Source organism: Podospora pseudopauciseta, chromosome 3 (genome assembly GCF_035222475.1).
Source record: "Podospora pseudopauciseta strain CBS 411.78 chromosome 3, whole genome shotgun sequence".
Taxonomy (NCBI): domain Eukaryota; kingdom Fungi; phylum Ascomycota; class Sordariomycetes; order Sordariales; family Podosporaceae; genus Podospora; species Podospora pseudopauciseta.
The window spans coordinates 3,024,938-3,043,765 of record NC_085893.1 but is presented as its reverse complement, the minus strand read 5'-3'; the positions used below and the strand labels follow the sequence as shown (position 1 = coordinate 3,043,765).

Below are 18,828 nucleotides of genomic sequence, written 5' to 3'. Positions count from 1 at the left end.
GTAAGGGATTTTGCGGATTGCGTCGGGCCGCATGCAATCATAAACCGGGGCGAGAGCTGCTGGCGCGATTTGAACGCACATTTTTATCTGAACACATCCCCACCCGCTTTAACACTGTGGTGGGGGTGTGTCTGTATTCTCTGTAACAGTTGCGACGGCCAGCCTGTCTACTAACAAACCGTTTAGCGGCACGCTTTCTTCTACATTTTGAAGTAAACAATATACCTTGTTTGGAGTTGCCCATCCTCGCAGCCATGCTACATAGCCGCCGGATCAGTACTCAGGTGGGTGGCCACTGGGAAATCCCCGGTGTTGTATGTTTTGTTGTTTTTGCCATGACCTTTCGGCCCCCTCTTACCTTCGAGTATCACGCCAAACCAGGCCACAAGAAGCTTGCAATTTGCCTGATGCCTGAATGAGGCATATTTTATTATTTCCTCAGTCTGATGCCTATAATTTACTGACTGTGAGTCTTTGTCTTATGCTGTTTGGTGGTGGTTGCGGTGGAGATATTCAAGGTGGAGTTTTGGATACTATCCATTGTTTAGTTTTCATCAGGGTCCCAATGACATCACTCGTCATTCACCTTGGGCTCTGTAGCAGATATCCCTCCCAAAGATAGTCTGATTTGTTCAGGCAAATTGAACTACTATCCCACTGAGACTACCACAATCAGATGCTGCCTAGATGCTAAAAACAACGCGGTGTCGTGGCTCGGCCAGGCGCCCGTGGGTTGCCTACTTGGGCACATATCTCGAGCGGCCAAGATGGCGAGAGTATCACCAGACCCTTTGACAGCGAATACCACGATACCTGCTCAGCCTCAATCTTGACCTTTTTCTCAAACTCCAGCAGCAGAGTCCACCGGCCCGCAGCATAGGCAGATAGGGCAGTCGTGCATTCCAACAATGGAGGGGCAACATGACATTGCAGCACCGTTTTCTTTCTCCCTCAAAACCCACACCACGCCTGGTTTCTACGACGACGACCAATATCAAATCGGTTGGTAATCTCCAGCTCTGCTCAAAGATGGAAGCTACCCCCCATGCTTGCCCCTCAGAAAGCTTCGCTGGCAATGTCTAATTGATGAATTACATTTCTCCCTCATTTGACATGCCTTGATGAAGCTTCGAAAAAAAAAAAAAACGCCCAACCTCCTTGAGACCTACCTTAAACCTGACCTTTTGGTAAGTTTCTGGTGTGTGTGGGCTTTTCCATGCCGGGCCAGCTCATCAAGCTTTCCACTTTCAATCAGTTGGGCACAGTTGTGCGTTTCTCTCTTTCTGCCCCTCCTTCCAAGAGCAAACCTTGCCCCAGCTTTCTCTCGTTTGTGGAAATTCCAATGAGCGAAGGTTGAGTGTGACAATTCTGTGCTTTTGCTGCCGGCGTGTCGAGACCTAAACGCGGGGTACAGGCCAGCAAGAACCTGGAAGGCATCAAGGAATAGGATAGGGCCAGCGGGTAGGTAGGGAGAGTGTGAGAGGTGTGTGTAAGTCGCACCACACAACAACACACGGTACACCCCAACTCCCGACCAACCCCACGAAATTGTAAATTGGCTTGTGTACACACCAGCAGCCAAATGTACCTACCCGCTTTCCGATGAGAAAAATCTGAATCGGAATGGTAGATCGATCAAAGACTAAAGATGAGACTTCTTTAAGGCAGGTAACCTAATTTGCCAATAATCCCCTCCTTCACCGTTTTGTGTAGTTCCCCATCTTTTTGGAAACGTTGGTACCTACCCATTTCCACATCGACATTGACGATATTCTAGGCATCGGAAAGATGAGGCGAAGGGGGGGGGACCTATCCCCATCCATTGTTGAACTTACAACACACCGCTTGTGCTTTTACACTAACCTACCCTACCCCGCGCGCGCGCCCGTAACCGCCGCGCCTAGATCTAAGCACGACAAAAATCTAGATTTTGATGTTTCGTTTTCCCCTCTTTAGGTCCAGACACCCTGAAAGACAACCCCCCTCCGCACTTCGGCCCTTCGCCTTACCTTGCCGGCTTTTCGAGTCGGCGGTATTCTGTGTGAGGGTGGCGCGGGTGTAACTTTTGCTCCCTCAGTTGTTGTTGGGTTGTGCTCGGCGGGATTTCTTCCCTCTCTCTATCACCCACCCACCCCCTCCTTTGACCCCTCACTTTGGAACGGTACATTTAAACCGACACATCCCGATGCCTAGAAGCTCCTAAACAAGAGGGAATTTCCACATGATCCAGAAGGGGGGGGGGGTTGCTCGGTAAGGCATAAACATATCTCTCTTGTAAACTATTTTTCATTTGCAAAAGGTTTTTGTGTGTGCGCGGGGGTCATCGCAAGAAAAGGCAGCCTGCAAAAAAACGAACGAATCACCGCCAAGCAAAAACGTGTAAGTGATCCCCAGCTCTGATTGGCTGTCTTGTGGCCTGTAAGCTGTCGCCGTCACAACTCACACTTTCTTCCCCCCCCCTCAAATGTCAAAAAGCTCGTGTTATGCCTACTCGTTTATTTTCCAGCGGGCGGCGAAAATCATGTTTGCTTGTCACAAAATGTGAGTCAACTTACTATAATAAGCGAACGCTGGAGGATAAGGGATGATAGGAAAGGGATGAAATAACGTGACTGAACGCTCATGCAAGCCCACCCTCCCTGGCCCTACTTTAGTTACGTGTCTCGTATAGCCGCCATCACAATTTGGCATCGCGGGAAGTTATATAGCTTTGGAGGTGTGGTATATCTGATTTGTTTGGTTTAGGGAGAAAGCTTGTCCCAGGATGATAAGTGTATCATATCACAATGTGCAACGACCACCAAAGCAACGTTCCCCCCTGAAATGTGAGATAGCAGTTGTTCTACATCTACCCCTCCTCAAGGCAGGAGAATCACGGTGGTAGTGTATGAGATGCTGTACGTGACAGCTTTGCTTATCCCCGGATCTGGGCTCTTATTGGGGTTGATAGGGTGGTATTGGAGGTGAGGAGAGTTCAGGCATATGGAGATCGCGGTTTGATCCGATCTCTTGCATTGGCGCCCTTGGAATTTTTGGCTAGACTGCTGTAGCTAAGGTTAGTTATCTCTCCGATGTGAGGGGGGAGAAGTAGAGGGTACAAGAGAGGGAGATGTGGAGTTGGTCTGCTTGAATGGACGTGGTTTGGAGGGGATTGAGGAGGGTTGGTGATGTGAGATGAAACTTGGGATGTTATCTGGAGCAATGTTGTATGGTTCCGGTAGTGGCTGTATGCTTTGCTTCTGGAAGTGCTGAGATGGTTCCACGTATGGATAAAGTCGATGTTGCTCCTGGATGAGAGGAATGCTGCCAGTTGAATCGCAGTTGCTAGTTTGCCTCGTGCGACATATCGGCGATACACTCCAACCTCACTCGGAACCAACTCGGAATACCATCCCCGACAAGCCCGGAGTCAACTGACCCAGCCGTATCCCAGCACCATGTGTCCTTTGTGTAATAAACCGGAGTCCACATCGGCCCCGCATGTCGGCCCCGCACCGATAACTGCCCCACAACTCTCCGCACCAGCCCGACTATCAACCGTCGGGGTTAACAACCCCAACACCACCGACCGATCGCCGGATCTGCGGATCGACACCGGCGAAGAGAAAAGGCCCCGATTCAACGGTCAGCAGGTACCTCGCTTTTGCTGTATATGCAATGCAAAAGATGCAACCTGCAGATTTGGGTAGGTGGGAAACGTTGCATTTCTAATCCGTACCAACTCGCTCGCACCACCACCAATGAGAGGGCCCAGAATTGCACTTACACCATCCATTGGAGGAAAATGTGTCTTTTTGGGAATCTAGGCTGGGTGGGTTTGTCGGGCCTGAAATGGAGCACAGCCATTTTAGGCTGTGACCGCATAGGTATCGCGGGCCAGTTCAACGGTGGGACAGGAGCGAGGAGCGCTGAGTTGGGCATTTCGCCTCATCCAGTCAAAACTTCCAGATTGAGCATCTGTGTTCTGTGTGGTTGACAACTCGTCGGGGCCAACACTTCTTGGACCACACAAGCCTCGGTTTAACATTTGGGAAAGGGGAGAACAAATGGCAAAAGCTGCGTCATGGGCGGGTTTCCCTGTTTTTGTTTGACTTTCACCATGTCGAAGAGAAAAGACTGGTGGTTGGCATCATCGTATCAGATGCTCCTGTCCAGATCCCGAGGTCGTATAGGCTCCCGGGTCTGGTGATGAGGAATTTCGCCTGGCTGACATATGAACGTTGGTTGAGTCATTCTTCAACCTACCTCCGCATCCAAGCCGCAAGACACACGACCGACATTACCGCCCCGTCCCGTCTTACACATGCTCGCACAGCCTCAGATTAGAGAGGATAGGCCAAAGGTCCCTTTGCCAGTAGCCTAGGCTCCGTTCTGTGAAACTCTGGGGAAGTGGGTGTCTCGACGCGAGACGGCCGTTTTGATCCTCGTGGTGGTGGTACTTGTTGACTGAGGTCTGAGGATGACGGAGGCGCCGGAGTAAGCATGTGATGCGCCCTTTTACCGTCGGTTGTAGATTTTGTAAGGTGCAAGGCATCGTGGAGAACTCCTAGGACCCAAATTCATCCGAAAGAGTGTAAACAGCCGTCCCCGGGTGGCCGATATTACCTCCACCCTTCCATGCAGGCTTCGAGAAGTTTTTTGACACTTTCCGTACCCAGAGTAGTCGCTCCCATGCGACGACGCTGCGATGCTTACCGAGCTTCCGGACCAGGAAGGTCGCGGTGGTTTTGGTGCTCCTGGCCCTTTTCACAAGCCAAGAGGCGTGGGAGCGGGCAGCAGCATCGTTTTGAGCATCCTGAGGCAGATGCGAAAGCACGCAGAATGATGCATGTGGGGGTTATCGATTATCAGGACTGGTGGACTGGGATGGTGTTTTGAAACATTTCGCTTTCCTTTTCCTGCTTCTCTTTCCCGTTCCCTTGGGCCAGCCGATTATCAACTCTAGCTACCCCCCACCCCCACGCCGAAGGCCGCCGCCCCCCCTGCCCGCGACGTCGCGCGAAATGGCGACCTTCCCCGACCGAGGTGAGAAAGAAGGAAGGAAGGAGTGGGATGCGAGAAAATTTGGAGGATGGGAGGGATGAGGGAATTGTAATCCCATGCGTTCCCGAATCCCCCGCGCGAGCGACCCTCATTTCCCCGGACAAGGTCCACTCTCCCAGATCCTCGGTGTGTGCGGGCTGGGCGCTTCCCCTTCCGATAAGCTGGACACACCGCGGCGATAGGGAGGGGAGCAAGGGATAGGATTCCGTTTTCTCTGTGCCTCGAGAATGCGTGCGACAAGAAGCAATTCTCAGGGGAGACCTCCCCACGCTTCGTGGTGGTGATGACCCCCTCGCAATAATTGTCTCTTTCTCGACACTCAAATTGCGAGTTGTCGTCGCCGGTGTCCGCGTGACATGTCGACGACATCAATGCCCAAAAGCAAGAAAAAAAAGCTACCGGTAATGCCGGCCTCGGTGTCGGTCGGGATGAATTGCCTGCAATCTTGTGTTGATCCCATTCTCCGTTAGGCCCTGACAGGTCCCAAACAGGGCAATTGAGAGACCCGACAAGCCTCCGGGACAGCTTCCGGCCGCATCGTCGGACATGGGGTGGGCATTGCACGGTTCACATGTCCACCGAGACCGTTCACCGTTTTCTTGACCGTGGATTCCGTTTCTTTGGCTGGACCAGGTCAGGGTCAGGGTCAGGGTCAAGGGCAAGGGATAGAATAGGGGGGGGGGGTTGCTGGGACGGCTGAATTCCTGGCTGAACGGTCGGTCGGAAGGGCGGATACGGTGGTGGGAGAGGAGACTGGACGAACATGGCACGGAGGTGAGGGAGCTGAACGCGCTTTGACCGCCTTGATTCCCGGATGCCCTGCCGGCGCGCGGTAGTGTTTGGTGATCCCAGACCTGGCTGATTGCTGGCGGCCAACGGGAAGTCCTCCCGGCCAACGGAAGCAAAACCGGAATGTGAGCAACCGGCTAGCGTATCTGAGAAGTGATAACATCACCAACAAACTTTCTTCCATCATATAGGGAGAGCCCGGATGACGAAGCCGGTCCGGTACGCGGTTGACGGGTATGCAACTCTGTGCAGACACGAAGGATCTTAGATTAGGGTATCTCCCGCTATGCGCTGTCTAGGCCCTCACAATTTGCGGTGAGGTGGTACGCATGAGTGGCAGCAAAAAAGAAGAAAATCAATTGAGGTGAATACGAAAATATTCTGGCAATGTGAGCAAATGGTAAATGAAGATGGCTGCTTTGCTGTTTCTTTTTCGGGCTTTCTTGGCCTCCAGCGCCACCAATTTACCACCAGTTTGGTTTTTATCGTCTATCGCATCTTTCGCTCTCGCTTAGCTCATGGCGTCAACTCGTGGCTTCGAGATGAAAAACTGGGGAAAACGGAAGACGTGAACCGCGTCGACCACGAAACACGCGGGAGTGGTTTCTGGGTCCGAGCATTGCTCGCCCTGACCTCGCGCTCTGATCTCCCTTTTTTTTTTTTCTTTTTTTTTTTTCCAATTTTGTGTCGCATTTCCTAGCTCTACCGGATCATGATGGAACGTTCGACGGTATCTTTGATGAGATGAAGCCGAAAACGCGCCGAAGCAGTCTTCTTTACTGGCTGGGACGATAGAGGTGGCGACGAATGTAGGGTACCTGCTTGCTTGCTTGCTTGCTTACTTACTTACTTACTTACACGTGTGTTATGTGTATGCTTATCATGATGGGGATTATTCAGACAACCACAACCCTTCTTTTTGGTGATATTCTTGTTGGAGAAAGGTCCAGCAGAAGGTCTGGAAAGAACCAAGCAGCGCTGAGCAGCCTTGTTTCTCCACATTTTCAGGTGGGACCCGCCTTCCGGAGAGCATGTGGGCCTCTGATCCGCAGGCTGGAGCGGTCCGGGAGTTGACATGGAGATCCTGAGCAAATCAGCAACGGCCGCCAGAATCTGGGGAAAGCCAAAGCGAAAAGCGGTCTGCACGACACTTTCACCACCAACAAGCAAGGTAACGTTTCTTGGACCCTTTGAAACAATCCGGTTTTCGCTGGCTGTTGATGGAACAGGGCAAGCTCAACCGGGCCGGAGTTCATCTTGTCATACACACATACGTCAGAATTTCGAACCAGCAAAAACCAAACTGACGGTGAAAGGCTGCTGCATGTCAAAGTCAAGCGTCAACAGCGCATACAGCACGCATACAAGTGTAGTTGAAAGTACGCGATCCGAGTGTACCGGCCGGGAGGACAGCCATCCGCGTCAACCTACCTATCTAATCGTATCCTATCATCGATACCACACACATCTCAACCCCTCGATTCCGTTCCGACCCCTCCCAAACGGACAGCGAGGCACCGTTCATCGGCCAGGTATCGGAAAGCACCAAGCAGCAAGCAACAACAACAACACCATCACCACCGATTCTCACGACAAGTTGCGGTGTCGGTATCGCGGCATATTGATTACTTCGCATGTTGTCTGCCATCTCATCGCCACCAAATCGCAAATACCGATCACCCCCTACATGCGTAACACAAACACTCCAACAAAGAAGTCGTCATCCATTATCACAGTCCCCCGCGCCTCTCATCCCCCGGACCAAGAGTAAGCAATACTCTCCTTTCTCGGCGATAGGTAATCCCCATCCAGCCCTTTCGGTCCTCGCATAACCTCCCGAGCGACGGTAATGGTGTGAAGCATTCGGACAATCGGTATTTCTAAAAGAACCTCACCGCCGCAATCACACCTCTCTGCCCTATAGGTCATGTATACAGAATCACGACTCTGACTCGACAGAGAGCAACCCCCAAATACGGCGTATGGAGAAGGTCAGCGGCGCAGGCGGGGGCGCGGGGGAGTGATGCACATTATCCGTAACCGCCCGCCCGCGAAATTCCATGGTGGCCATCCAACTTGGTGTAACAAACCCTCTCTCTCTCCCTCGTAGGCAGCCCTATAGATATACGCATTCATCTTTGTACTTTGCAGGAGAAGGGAGGCGCAGTCAACACCGTAAACTTGGGAAATGCATTGCTACACAAGTTTTGGGGGTGTCACCAACCGTCGTCACCAACAATATTACCTAGAGGATTTGGAAAACTGGATTTGGGAGCAAGTCCGAACGACGTAAACGGGCCGGTGGTCGGCGACTTGATCGGTGAGTTTTCTTGCAACGGACAAAAAACAGGGCGAGTGCGTTTGATTCCGTGTTTTGTTCGTCATTCATTCGGTGTAGTCTAGGTGGTGTTTGTTATCCGGCCGATAGCAACGGAAGCGCAACAACCGTCGGGAGCTAAAACAAGACCAACAAGGCAAAGAAGTGTGAAGCGCATGACGTTGCCAACTTGTGCGCAAGCAAGAACCGGGGCGGTAAGGCAGGTTAACCAACGGTCAGGCAAAATGATTGATGGTCAGGAACAGCGAAGCATCGCATGGTGGTTAAACGAGGCAGCAGCTATTTTGGACAAAGTGCCGCTGCTGCTGACAGATAGCAACACCGACGACGGTGGGTTGCTTGTGTTGTGTGTGTAAATCGTAATCTAGAGAAGGCCAACGTCAGCCTCTGCCCTACCATACCTTACGGATATATGCTCTGGAATTATCAGTTTGCGAAAATGCGCGTTGGCGGCCGAGGGTGGTGATGGGTGTTCTTTTGTCTCCCAAGAAATGTCGTGCTACAGCTTGTTGGTTCTTCTTCATCATTCCCCCTTTTCACACTGCAGGCTGTTCTCCTCGGGTTGTACCATGATTGCCATTTTCCATTTCGTTGGGTTCGAGATGGGGTGTGTGCGTGTGTGTGTGTGTGTATAGATATTTCCATTTCCATCACAAAAAGTGTGGTGTGTGTGGTGTGTGGGGGAGGGGTTTCGGGTCCGCCCTTTCACGACCGATCTCTTACCCCAGACGGAGAGGCCCGTCGTCGTCCGTGTAAGTGATAACTGATAAGATGGGGAAACGGAGAGAGTCCGCTTTGTAGCTGAGAGGCTTTTGAGAGATATGGAAAATCAAGGTTTTTGGCCCCTGTTTGATAGATAGCTAGGTATGTGGAGTTTGCCCTTGACCCATCAGATCGGTGAATCAGCTAGGCATGAAAAATATAGTTTTGTTTTTGTTGACTGAAATTTCAGTAGTTGGTGGTGGTTGGTTGATAGCCATGAGGGGTTTCGTGATAGGTCACTTGCACTGTGGTCTGGACAACCCTCCATCACAAACAAAAACATTTGCAAGGGAGAGACAGAAATGAAAAAGGGATGGAAAAGCAAACTGCCTGATGCAAAAAATGACAGAAAACAAAAGCCCACACTGGCAAAGAAAAAAAAATGCGTTGTTTGCGCATGCAGCAGCATTGCCAACTGTTCTTGCAGTTTGTGTTTTCTTGATATTAGGGCTTTCTCTCGTCTCCCAACTGTTACTCTGGAGAGCGACGGGTATCTTGAGAGAAATGCCCAACTGCCGCCCGCACCGCTTGCCGCAGCCGCCGTTTGCTACATGAAAACGGAAGAGGGGATTCAGGGAGCGGTGAGGCTTCCACGAGGTGCATCGCCGGCACCTCACTTCATGCAGGAGGTGTGGGAGGTGCGAAATCTGGCAGCCTTGGGCGCTGACGGTGAGACAGAGGCCCAACAGGGGGGTCTGCGGGGGGAAAAAAGGTCTAGGTGGTCTCTCAACCCCAGACCACACACAACAACCAAAATTACGGCGTAACAAGAAGTGGCCAAGGCGGCGAATGGGGCCGGAATGGTGGTTGACGTTGACAAGAAAATGTCCACCCCCGTCCGTCCGCCTGAACGGAGCCGAGGAGCAAGGAGATGAGAAGCCGCTGGGACCGAGGCGCGAGCGCGACGCCAGAAGGTGAAAAAACTTCTCTAACCCTGGCAGCTCTGTCCCGGGGAGCTCGTCCGGACAGGGTGAGGCCCTTGCGAATAACCGGCCCTTTGGATTTTGGAACCGGCTCGTTTGATGACAGATGGATTTTGTTTCTTTTGGGCTCCGGTCGGCTGAGCCCCCCGTAATGAGAAACTGAGTATCACGATCTTACAAATACAACCGGCCGAGGTGGTATCTCGTAAGTCATAGAGGGTTCGACTCGGAGCTGGAAACAAACAAAAGGGCTGTGTAAGCCGGCGGCGATGATTCATTCAGCATGATGACAGATACAAAACGGAGGGGAGGTGGGAGCCGAAGAGCAAAAAAGCCAAAGCGGTCAAGATGCAATCGACACCGCAAGTTTGCGTGCAGGTGTAGCGGCAGCGCGGGTGTGTAGCGTTTGTCCATGCGCGTGGGGGAGGCCCGCGGTTGGGCAGGATCTCGAGGCCGTGGCTGTCCCGACCGAGGGTCCCTAGGCAGGCTAATTTAGTGTTCATCATGGAGTGCCCATACACGGGGACGATCCCGACGGCAGCATCCCACTCAAGCTCCGTCTTTGGAGCCCAAAAAACGGAGGGTACTTGGGTACGTACCGAGATACCTCCGCGCGCCGCAACCCGCCTCCCCCTGCCACCACCCCCTTGCCTTGTCACTTGTCACTTGTCTTTCCTATCCAAGCATTGCCCGAGATGCCTGTTTCGCTCCAAACGGAATCTCAGTCCCCAATCTGCCCCACGTATCCTGTTTCCTGGGACACCCACCCTTGCTTCCGCCCTCCCATGCCTGGTCATCCACGAGAGGTAGATATAAGACTCATGATCCCCCCATCCTCACACTCCGGCCCTCTGGATCCTGATCTGCTCCAACGATAACTTCACCATCCAACAAACAGAAACATCAGTCGAAGATCATCTCCACCTTGATATACTCCAGCCTAGCTACTATTACTACGTCACCATCGACGACACATACATCAAACAGTCTCACAATGTACGGCTCATACGGATCAACGAGCTCGACGAGCAGCTCCTACTCGCACTCCTACAGCCCCTATGGCAGCTACCACACCATGGCCTCTCCCATGGATATCGCTGCCAGCCCATTTTCCACCAGAGGACTCGACGCGACCTGCGCCTTCCCATCATGGCCGCGCCGGGAGTCTTTCTGCGAGCAGGATTCTTATGAGGGACGTGTTTCGTCATACATCTCGGACGACGACCTCCTTGGCGCCAGCGACATGTACGAGGACGACTCTTCCAGCAACGGCAGTGCTTCTCCCATCCAGTCACCACCCGCTCAGTACCCCACCGAAACCGAGCTCCTCGAGATGCAACGTGAGAGGGCGGCCTACCAGCGCGAGGTGATGCGCCTCGTCCTCGCCGAGAAGGAGAAGAGGAAGCAGCAGGCCAAGCGCAGGGCTAGCGCCACCAAGAAGAGCAAGTCCAGCAAGCTCACTGCCATGACTCCCATCTCCGAGTGAAGAGAGGTCGCTTTCACTGCAAGGCATTTTGCCTTACCAACCCAGTGCCGAGGCGTGGGTGGTGGGTAATGGGGTATTGGGTGTCAACGGTCCCATTGCAACCTCCTTTAACCGGTAAGTCTTTTGTTTTCCTTATCAAAGTGCGCTACCCGACACAAGCCGGAACAGCCCGCTAACCTTGGATAACAGCCTTCCTGATTTTGACTCACATCTCATCGTCACCGCCATCATTTTGTGACGCAACGTGGTCAAAGAGCTTGACTGTTCTGCCGAGGCAGCAACAGCAGGATTTTTCTCTCGTTTCGCGGGCCCTCGGCGGTCAGACTCCATCCGAGTAGGATTTCGTCGGAGGGCAAAAAAAAAACGGCCCGTCTTGGGCTCTTGGTTTTTTTGTGTGGCAGAGTCGGGAAATCCACCCGTCTCTTCCGAGGCCCGTCCTTCCCTCTACACCCAACACCCGAGGTGTACCCGGACTTACACATTTCCTTCCCGCCGACCAATCACCAACCCTCTTTGGTCCCGTCGCACAAAACACACACAACATCCTGTGGTTCTGTCTACCACCATCGCATCGCGCGGACGGGTTCCCGCCGAGGGGACTTTGGACATCCGCATTCCGCACACAACAATTTTTCTTCTTCTTCATCAACCAATATCCCTTCTAATTAGCGATCGGCCACTACCCGTTTTCGCTATCATCATTCTCTTCCGCGTTTCGATTTGGATCAGCTCCTATGCTTCCATCCGAAACATAATACTTTTTTCTTTTGTTCACCAAGCGAGCGAGCATTTACTTTGGGCATTTTCGGGAACACAAAAAAGTTTGGGATTTGTTTTTTTTATTGTCGGGGGCATTTTTACACAGAGCTTCGCAGTACACGACATCATCAGCGCCTTGCATCATCATCATCGGCATCTAGCATCACTTGGAGTTTTTTTATTATTACCTTGAGATGGGGATCTTGTGTTATCTGAGACATTTGTTATTGGTCTCTTGTATGTTTGTTGGTTTATGGTTTTTGAGATACCCCATCAGTCTGTTTTTGTTTTTTTATCTTTGCTGGTTTTGAAGGAATAAGGCAGGCGCATATGATGATACCCCCCAATTAGTTAGTTTTTTTTCAAAGTTTTTTTTTTTTTTGTTTCTCACCCTTCGTGGTACATATTACTCTTCAAGTAGATAGCTTCAGTAGTTAGCACTTAACAACGACAACGCAACGGAAGTTGGTTGGTCATTCTTTACACTTTTGAGTTTCAATTTGCACCGTGATTACTGAACAATGCCTTGATTCTGCTTACAAGGTTGGACTTTTCCTTTCAGCCTTGCGCATCGCTCTCCCATAGCCAAACCGGCCACCCCCCGGATTGTCTTGGGGAGAGCTGATGACGCCTTCCTAGATAAGCCGTGAGTCACTCACCGGAATTGTCTAGGGGTTGGCACCTCGGTGCTGCATCCTTAAGATCTGACGATCAGCCACGCAGAACTCTACAACTATCTCCTCTCTACATAGCCATACCTTCAACACACCACAGCAACAGCGATTCCCCCCATCGCCATGTCTCAACCCCACAACTTCTGCTTCCCCATCCGCACCCTCTCCAACGACAGGGTGAAACTGGTCCCTTTCTCTGTTCGTCTCTCCCTTTTCTTTACTCCCGCTCACCAAACCTACACTAACCCCATTCCCAGGCCTCAACCCACGCCCCAACCTTCACATCCCACATCATCACCCACCCCTCCCTCTACGCCCACATGCCCTTGGGTCCCTACACCTCCACGTCCGAGTTCATCACCCAATTCCTCGAGACAACCTCCTTCCCTCAACAAGGGTACTTCACCTTTGCCGTCATCGACAAAACCCGGCCCCCCTCCCCGGAAGATGAAGAAGGCGAACTAGCGGGTATGATGTCCTTCATGGACACCTCGCCTGTGCATTTATCTACTGAGATTGGATGTATCGTTATTTTACCTCAGTATCAGAGGACACATGTTACCACTAATGCTGTGGGGTTGATGCTGCGTTACGCACTTGACGGGCCTGAAGAGGGGGGAATAGGGTTGAGGAGGGTGCAGTGGAGGGCTAGCGCGATGAATGAAGCTAGTGTTAGGACGGCTGAGAGGTTGGGGTTTAGGAGGGAGGGGGTGATGAGGTGGCATATGGTTTTGAGGGGGGAGACAAAGGTTGGGAATGGGAGGGGGGTGCCGAGGAGGGCGGAGGAGGGGGAGAAAGGGAGGGATACGGTTGTTTTGGGGTTGTGTTGGGATGATTGGGAGTTGGGTGGGAGGGAGAGGGTTGGGGGGTTGATGGAGAGGCGGGGGTGAGGGTTGGTAGGGGAGGAGATATTGTGGGAAGGTATAGCACTGGGCTTTTACTTGTGGCCAACCTGTTGGACTATGGTACTTGATGTCAAGTACTTGCCTTAACAGTCACATACGACCATATGGCGCAGAAAGCTCGGGATCCCGTCCGCTCTCCCCTAGATAAGCTGCGCACAGCTGGACTAGTACTCAGGTGGGTGACCACTGGGGAATCCCCGGTGTTGTATGTTTTTGATCAGGACTATACCTTTTTTTTTCTTTTTTTTTGCAGTTGGATAGAGTCTTGAAGATATTCGGCATCACGTAGTAGATCATGGATAGTCAGTTGACTGTCAACCGCCAGTCGTTCTTGAGGCAGGTCGCTGGGTGCCAGCTGCAGGGGGAAGGAAGGCGTGTACTATGGGAGTTTGAGCTTACATGTGTTTTGAAATGCTGTGTTTGTGAGGGAGAGAGAGAGAAGGGGGCGCGGATTATGCTAACGATGGTTATCTACCAGGGCGGATCCGAGTGATGGAGATGCGTAAATCTGAGTTATCTCCCTCCGGATTGAGATATCAGTATGTGCTATGAGGGAGTCCATCCTCCACAGCAGCAAATGAGATTGGCCGAGGAGAACGATTTGTACTTGAAGTGCTTCTATTGAAAGGCACTCTGGCGATGGTTTTAGGCATGACTGGTGATATTGCATTCACGTCTCCCACCTGTAGGTATCTTTCGAACTTGGAAGGTAACATTGATGAAGTGAGAGTAGCTCCTGCTTAAGATCTTCTACCGTGCTTGCCTCATAGAGAATTTACAGAAGTTAATGGCAGTTGCGGGTGGAACATCAATAAACTAGGTAGGAGCAACCACCTGAGCAGGCAGCGCCTACCCTCAGAGCGAGGCTGCAGGCTCAGCCGCTGTTAGCTTGGCTTCTCGTTGGGAATCTGATGCCCTCTCTTTCAACCACATTCTCCCAAAAGTCTTCTCGAAGACCCGCCCACGGTTCTATTACAAAGTTGCCCATTTCAATCATCGCTCTGTCTCTATCTACCAGTCTGTTCATCAACCAACTGTGCAAACTCAGGAGCGCACATGCACCATGACGACTTCCGGACCTGGATCACCAACGCTCAAATCACTACCTCGCGAACCCTCTCACATTTGCTCGAGATGCAGCCTATTGACCTTCAAAGAAGAGTTCGTGGAACGTTTCCCAAAGCTGGCGTTAGACCTTGATGAACTACTCGCATCGCGACCAGGCCGGATGGGGTGGTGCAGGGTTGGCCCAAACATCAGTAAGGGTGAATTCGATGTGCTTGCCACGACGGCATACTTCCTGTCTGATACTCTACCGACTCTACCCACTCTTAGGGACTCTTCTTTCAAATGTGACTTTTGCAAAAAGTTAAGGGATGCGCTTTTGGTTCAGTACGCCCACTTGCTCCGAGGTGTCAGGGAAGGTCCGGATTCAAAGAATGACCAAGATCGCCATGGTTTGGACCCTTCACTACTCATAATTCGAGCATATTACTCGTGGTTGCGAGGGAACTGTACTCGGCTTGCCGTTCAGCTGAGGGTTACCATATTCAAGCAGTTAGGGCACTCCGAGCTAGGGTTGTTCAGGGAACCTTTCTTTATGACGTGGGTGGCAGAAGCAGCCAAAGGTTCGTTATGCGTATGACCACGAGTATTGAGTATTCTCAGCTAAAAAAGTGATAGACAACCAGCCTGTTGCCGCCTATCTTCGCTTGCCAGAGCGATTTGGAGACCCTCAGTCGCTGTCTCGGATCAAGGACATGCTCCCAAAGGAATACAACCATACACTCGTCGATCCGAGATTTGTTCCCAAACGACTTCTTGATGTGCGAGCTGAGCCAGCAAGACTGGTCTCAAGAGAGAGAGTCTTTGCATCCTCGGAACAAGTGCCACAGTACGCGGCACTTAGTTATTGCTGGGGCCCCCCAGAGATTGCAAGCCAACAGCATACACTGACGCAAGATACTTTGGTATACAGGCTTCAAAAGGTTGAGCTTGAGAAATTGCCTCTTACGGTGAGAGATGCAGTTCGTGTCACCAGGGCGCTTGCCTTGCCCTATCTCTGGGTGGACGCGCTTTGTATACTGCAGGATGATACAGCTGACTGGGAAGAACAATGTGGTGATATGCACAAAGTCTACGGGAATGCACATATAACATTATGTGCTGCATCCTCAAAGAGCTGTGTTGATGGGCTGATGGAGTCCCATCAGTACCAAGCCTCCATACCCTTTCGGTCGACAAATAATGAGGTCGCCGGCTACTTCAGCCTACGGCTTGACATAGCAGGGACGGAACGTATGATCGAGAAACATATGAACCCCTTGCATGGCTTCGGAGATCTTCGTTGGTTTGGCCATGTTTGGCCAAATCGAGGTTGGGTATTCCAAGAAAGAGTTTCGTCTCAGCGCAAACTTCTTTTTTGGAGGGATCATTTGCAGTTTGCTTGTCCCCCTTCGACCGATGTGCCGCAGGGTTATTGCACTATATCGGGGGACAGGCTGTCACTAGATGCCGTTGGAGGTCCATCTATGCAACAGCAACTCGCAAGGGAAGCGTCGTTCCACGTAGAGAGGCCGAATGACCAAAGCAGTCGAGTTGAATTACTTAACTTGTGGCTGTACCTGATACAGAAGTATGGGGAGATGTCGACCGACTCCTTCACTAACCCGCTCGACGTTCTTCCCGCCATTTCGGGTTTAGCAGCAGTGTATCATCGGTATCTTGCAAAAAGCTCGTCGAGTCAAGCATCATCCATCAGGTTGAACCCAGAATACATTGCTGGTTACTGGCAGCAAGACCTCACTCGAAGCCTGCTCTGGCAAATCAGGAGCTGTTCCCATGGTGTGACAATCGACAGTGCTACTATGGCACACCCTCGGGCTCGGCTACAGAGCCTTCTCAATAGACTACGCGGCTTGTCACGGCAGCAGCGTATACCCTCGTGGAGCCAGCTGACGCGAGGGAAAACTTGGAATATCTTTTGCTCCAGCTTTCCCCACTACTGGAACGTTCAGCCAGCAGCGAGTATACTGAACGCGAGAACGAAACCTTTGGGGGGAAGCCCGTTTGGTTATATTCAACGGCATCCGCATCTGTTGCTCAGAACCCGGGTCGTAGAAGTGGCAGTTTTGGCGGCTTCGCTGACGATATGTTCTGTGAGGTTAGATCGCAGCCTGCGCTCGAGTTTTCAATTGCTAGTACGTGGTGACAGACAGGCGGTTTGTCTGGTTAATGTCGATTTTGCGTCTCCGATTTTTGATCCTGAGGTGGGAGACCGGTTTGGTGTCATGCGGGAGTATGAAGAGGTTGTTCTTGAGATGCTACTGCGGTCGTCGTGTTGTTTGGGGTTGCTGGGGTACTGTGATGTTGGTGGTACCGAGGTTGACGGTCGTCGCCCTGTTGGTGAGGGCGACGAACCTGTCTTGCATAAGCCGACCGGTTTGGTGTTGCATCCTGTGCCGGGCGGTGGTGGTTCCTCGGGTTTCTATCGTGTGGGTGTGTTCACGCCAAATGTTGTGGGATCTAACGAGCTTTTGGTGGAGCTGTTTGAGACGATGGCGGAGGAGAGGGAGATTTGTCTTTATTGATTGGGTGGTGTGTTTTTCTGAACGGGAATTGTCTGCTGAGGAGTGAAGACACAAGGGACCAAGTTACAGTGTATCAGTTCTCTCCAAGCTACGGAAACATAAGTTGGTGGGTAACTGGCTCTCAAGTAATCCCAACATAGCTCGTTTTCTCTCTCTACTTCTCTGCATACTCACGCTAATTACCAGGTGACTCAAAAGTGGGCGCTTCAAAATTATGAAGAAAACACCTGTTTTGGAGCAGCCAGCGAATGGCATTCCTGAAGCTATATACTCGGTTCAAATATATGAAGAAAATAGGCAAACGGGGTTTTTAAGTCCCTCTCTGACGCCCAAGACCAAGGTAACCTCCCTACCTTACCGCGGCAGGAATAAGAGAAAATAATAGCACCATTCTGTTTATACCAAACTCAACTGAGGCTGGAGCTTCTTTTCAGGATGGCATATGTGAGTCAATTTTGAGGGCTGCACATCTATTCGTTTGTTTAAGTAGGGACATCATATACCCCATCTGTGAAATGTCAACGACAAGTGGGAATTGCTCGGAGATTTTACTTGAAAGCTTACTCTTCAGAGATTGATCAAGGCTGTGTCATAGCGCATTGCCTGTTAGGTTGGAAGGCATATATATATGTATATATATATATAACTGACGTCTACATGCTCCCTGCTCAATCTCATATCTATCACGAACGGCGGGCATAGGCACCTAAAGTATTGGCGATTAATGTAAGGTAGAAAGCAGCTGATTCGAGTAGTCAACATCAATACTCGCCTGAAAGTCCATCACCTCGACAAAGAAAGCATGTAAGGTTATCTGGCGAGGCTATCTATCAACCACAGCCAGCGTCCATATAAGCCACGCTTCTCAAACTGACAAGGCTCAAAAATCAACCCCAATAACAAGGCTGTTGGTCACCTCACAAACGCCAAATGTCAGATTTTAAAACAAGGAACTTTCATCCCGTCCCCCCATGTGTGAATTGCAAATAGCAAATGTGATGTCCCATGTGATCCGAGACCTCAACCCTTCGCCAACCCCCCCTAGCGCGTGATTGATAGTCCAGGGTTCAGAAACAAAAAAAAGGTGACGGCCCGCTTGTTGGTCAAGTCACGGCTCAGGTCAGCACGCCAAACAAGGCAAAAAAGTTGGTGATCGGCAAGCCAGTTTTTGAGGCGTGATGATAAAGTTTGGCGACAAAGTTGGCCTTACTTGAAAGCAATCCCTTGGTGTCCTCCAGTCCTGCTTTTTCGTTCAGCTCTCGAGGCTAGCAGGCCTGAAAAGAGTTATATGAACAGGGATTACATCTCATCGGCGGCACAGGCGGGAGAGCAGACGACGGCGGGGGAGATCATCATCGGGCAAGGGCCCTCGAGCATCCCGTCCGTCCGCCCGCAAAAAGCACCCGGCGCCGCTCGCTTGCCCTTGTTGACAAGCATTTTAGGAGATGTCTTACCCGATCCATGATCCTTGGCTTTTTGGTAGGGACACGCTTGTGTCGACGTCGACGGCCTTTTGAAAGCAAATGGAATCTCTACACTACGATCGACGATCGCTGATA

General features: G+C 51.4%; 4 protein-coding genes across 4 annotated transcripts; 3 read left to right on the top strand and 1 right to left on the bottom strand.

Moving 5' to 3' along the window:
• Nucleotides 1–2,277: 2,277 nt before the first annotated feature.
• On the bottom strand, nt 2,278–3,471 carry QC763_308555 (uncharacterized protein; the record flags this gene model as incomplete). The annotated part of the gene is given in 3 exon segments (XM_062911303.1): nt 2,278–3,044; nt 3,099–3,333; nt 3,344–3,471. 3 exon segments carry the CDS (start codon nt 3,469–3,471, stop codon nt 2,859–2,861), a joined length of 549 nt encoding a protein of 182 aa, XP_062767328.1. The 3' UTR covers nt 2,278–2,858.
• A 7,378-nt stretch (nt 3,472–10,849) lies between these two features.
• Nucleotides 10,850–11,579, top strand: QC763_308550 (uncharacterized protein; the record flags this gene model as incomplete). Its single annotated transcript, XM_062911302.1, has 3 exons — nt 10,850–11,337; nt 11,387–11,455; nt 11,531–11,579. The coding sequence occupies 3 exons, from the start codon at nt 10,850–10,852 to the stop codon at nt 11,577–11,579; spliced, it is 606 nt and encodes a 201-aa protein (XP_062767327.1).
• A 1,318-nt stretch (nt 11,580–12,897) lies between these two features.
• QC763_308540 (uncharacterized protein) lies at nt 12,898–13,664 on the top strand (the record flags this gene model as incomplete). The annotated part of the gene is made up of 2 exons (XM_062911301.1): nt 12,898–12,972; nt 13,032–13,664. The coding sequence occupies 2 exons, from the start codon at nt 12,898–12,900 to the stop codon at nt 13,662–13,664; spliced, it is 708 nt and encodes a 235-aa protein (XP_062767326.1).
• A 704-nt stretch (nt 13,665–14,368) lies between these two features.
• On the top strand, nt 14,369–17,638 carry QC763_308530 (uncharacterized protein). Its single transcript, XM_062911300.1, has 2 exons — nt 14,369–15,307; nt 15,363–17,638. Exons 1-2 carry the CDS (start codon nt 14,743–14,745, stop codon nt 17,267–17,269), a joined length of 2,472 nt encoding a protein of 823 aa, XP_062767325.1. The 5' UTR covers nt 14,369–14,742; the 3' UTR covers nt 17,270–17,638.
• Nucleotides 17,639–18,828: the final 1,190 nt, after the last annotated feature.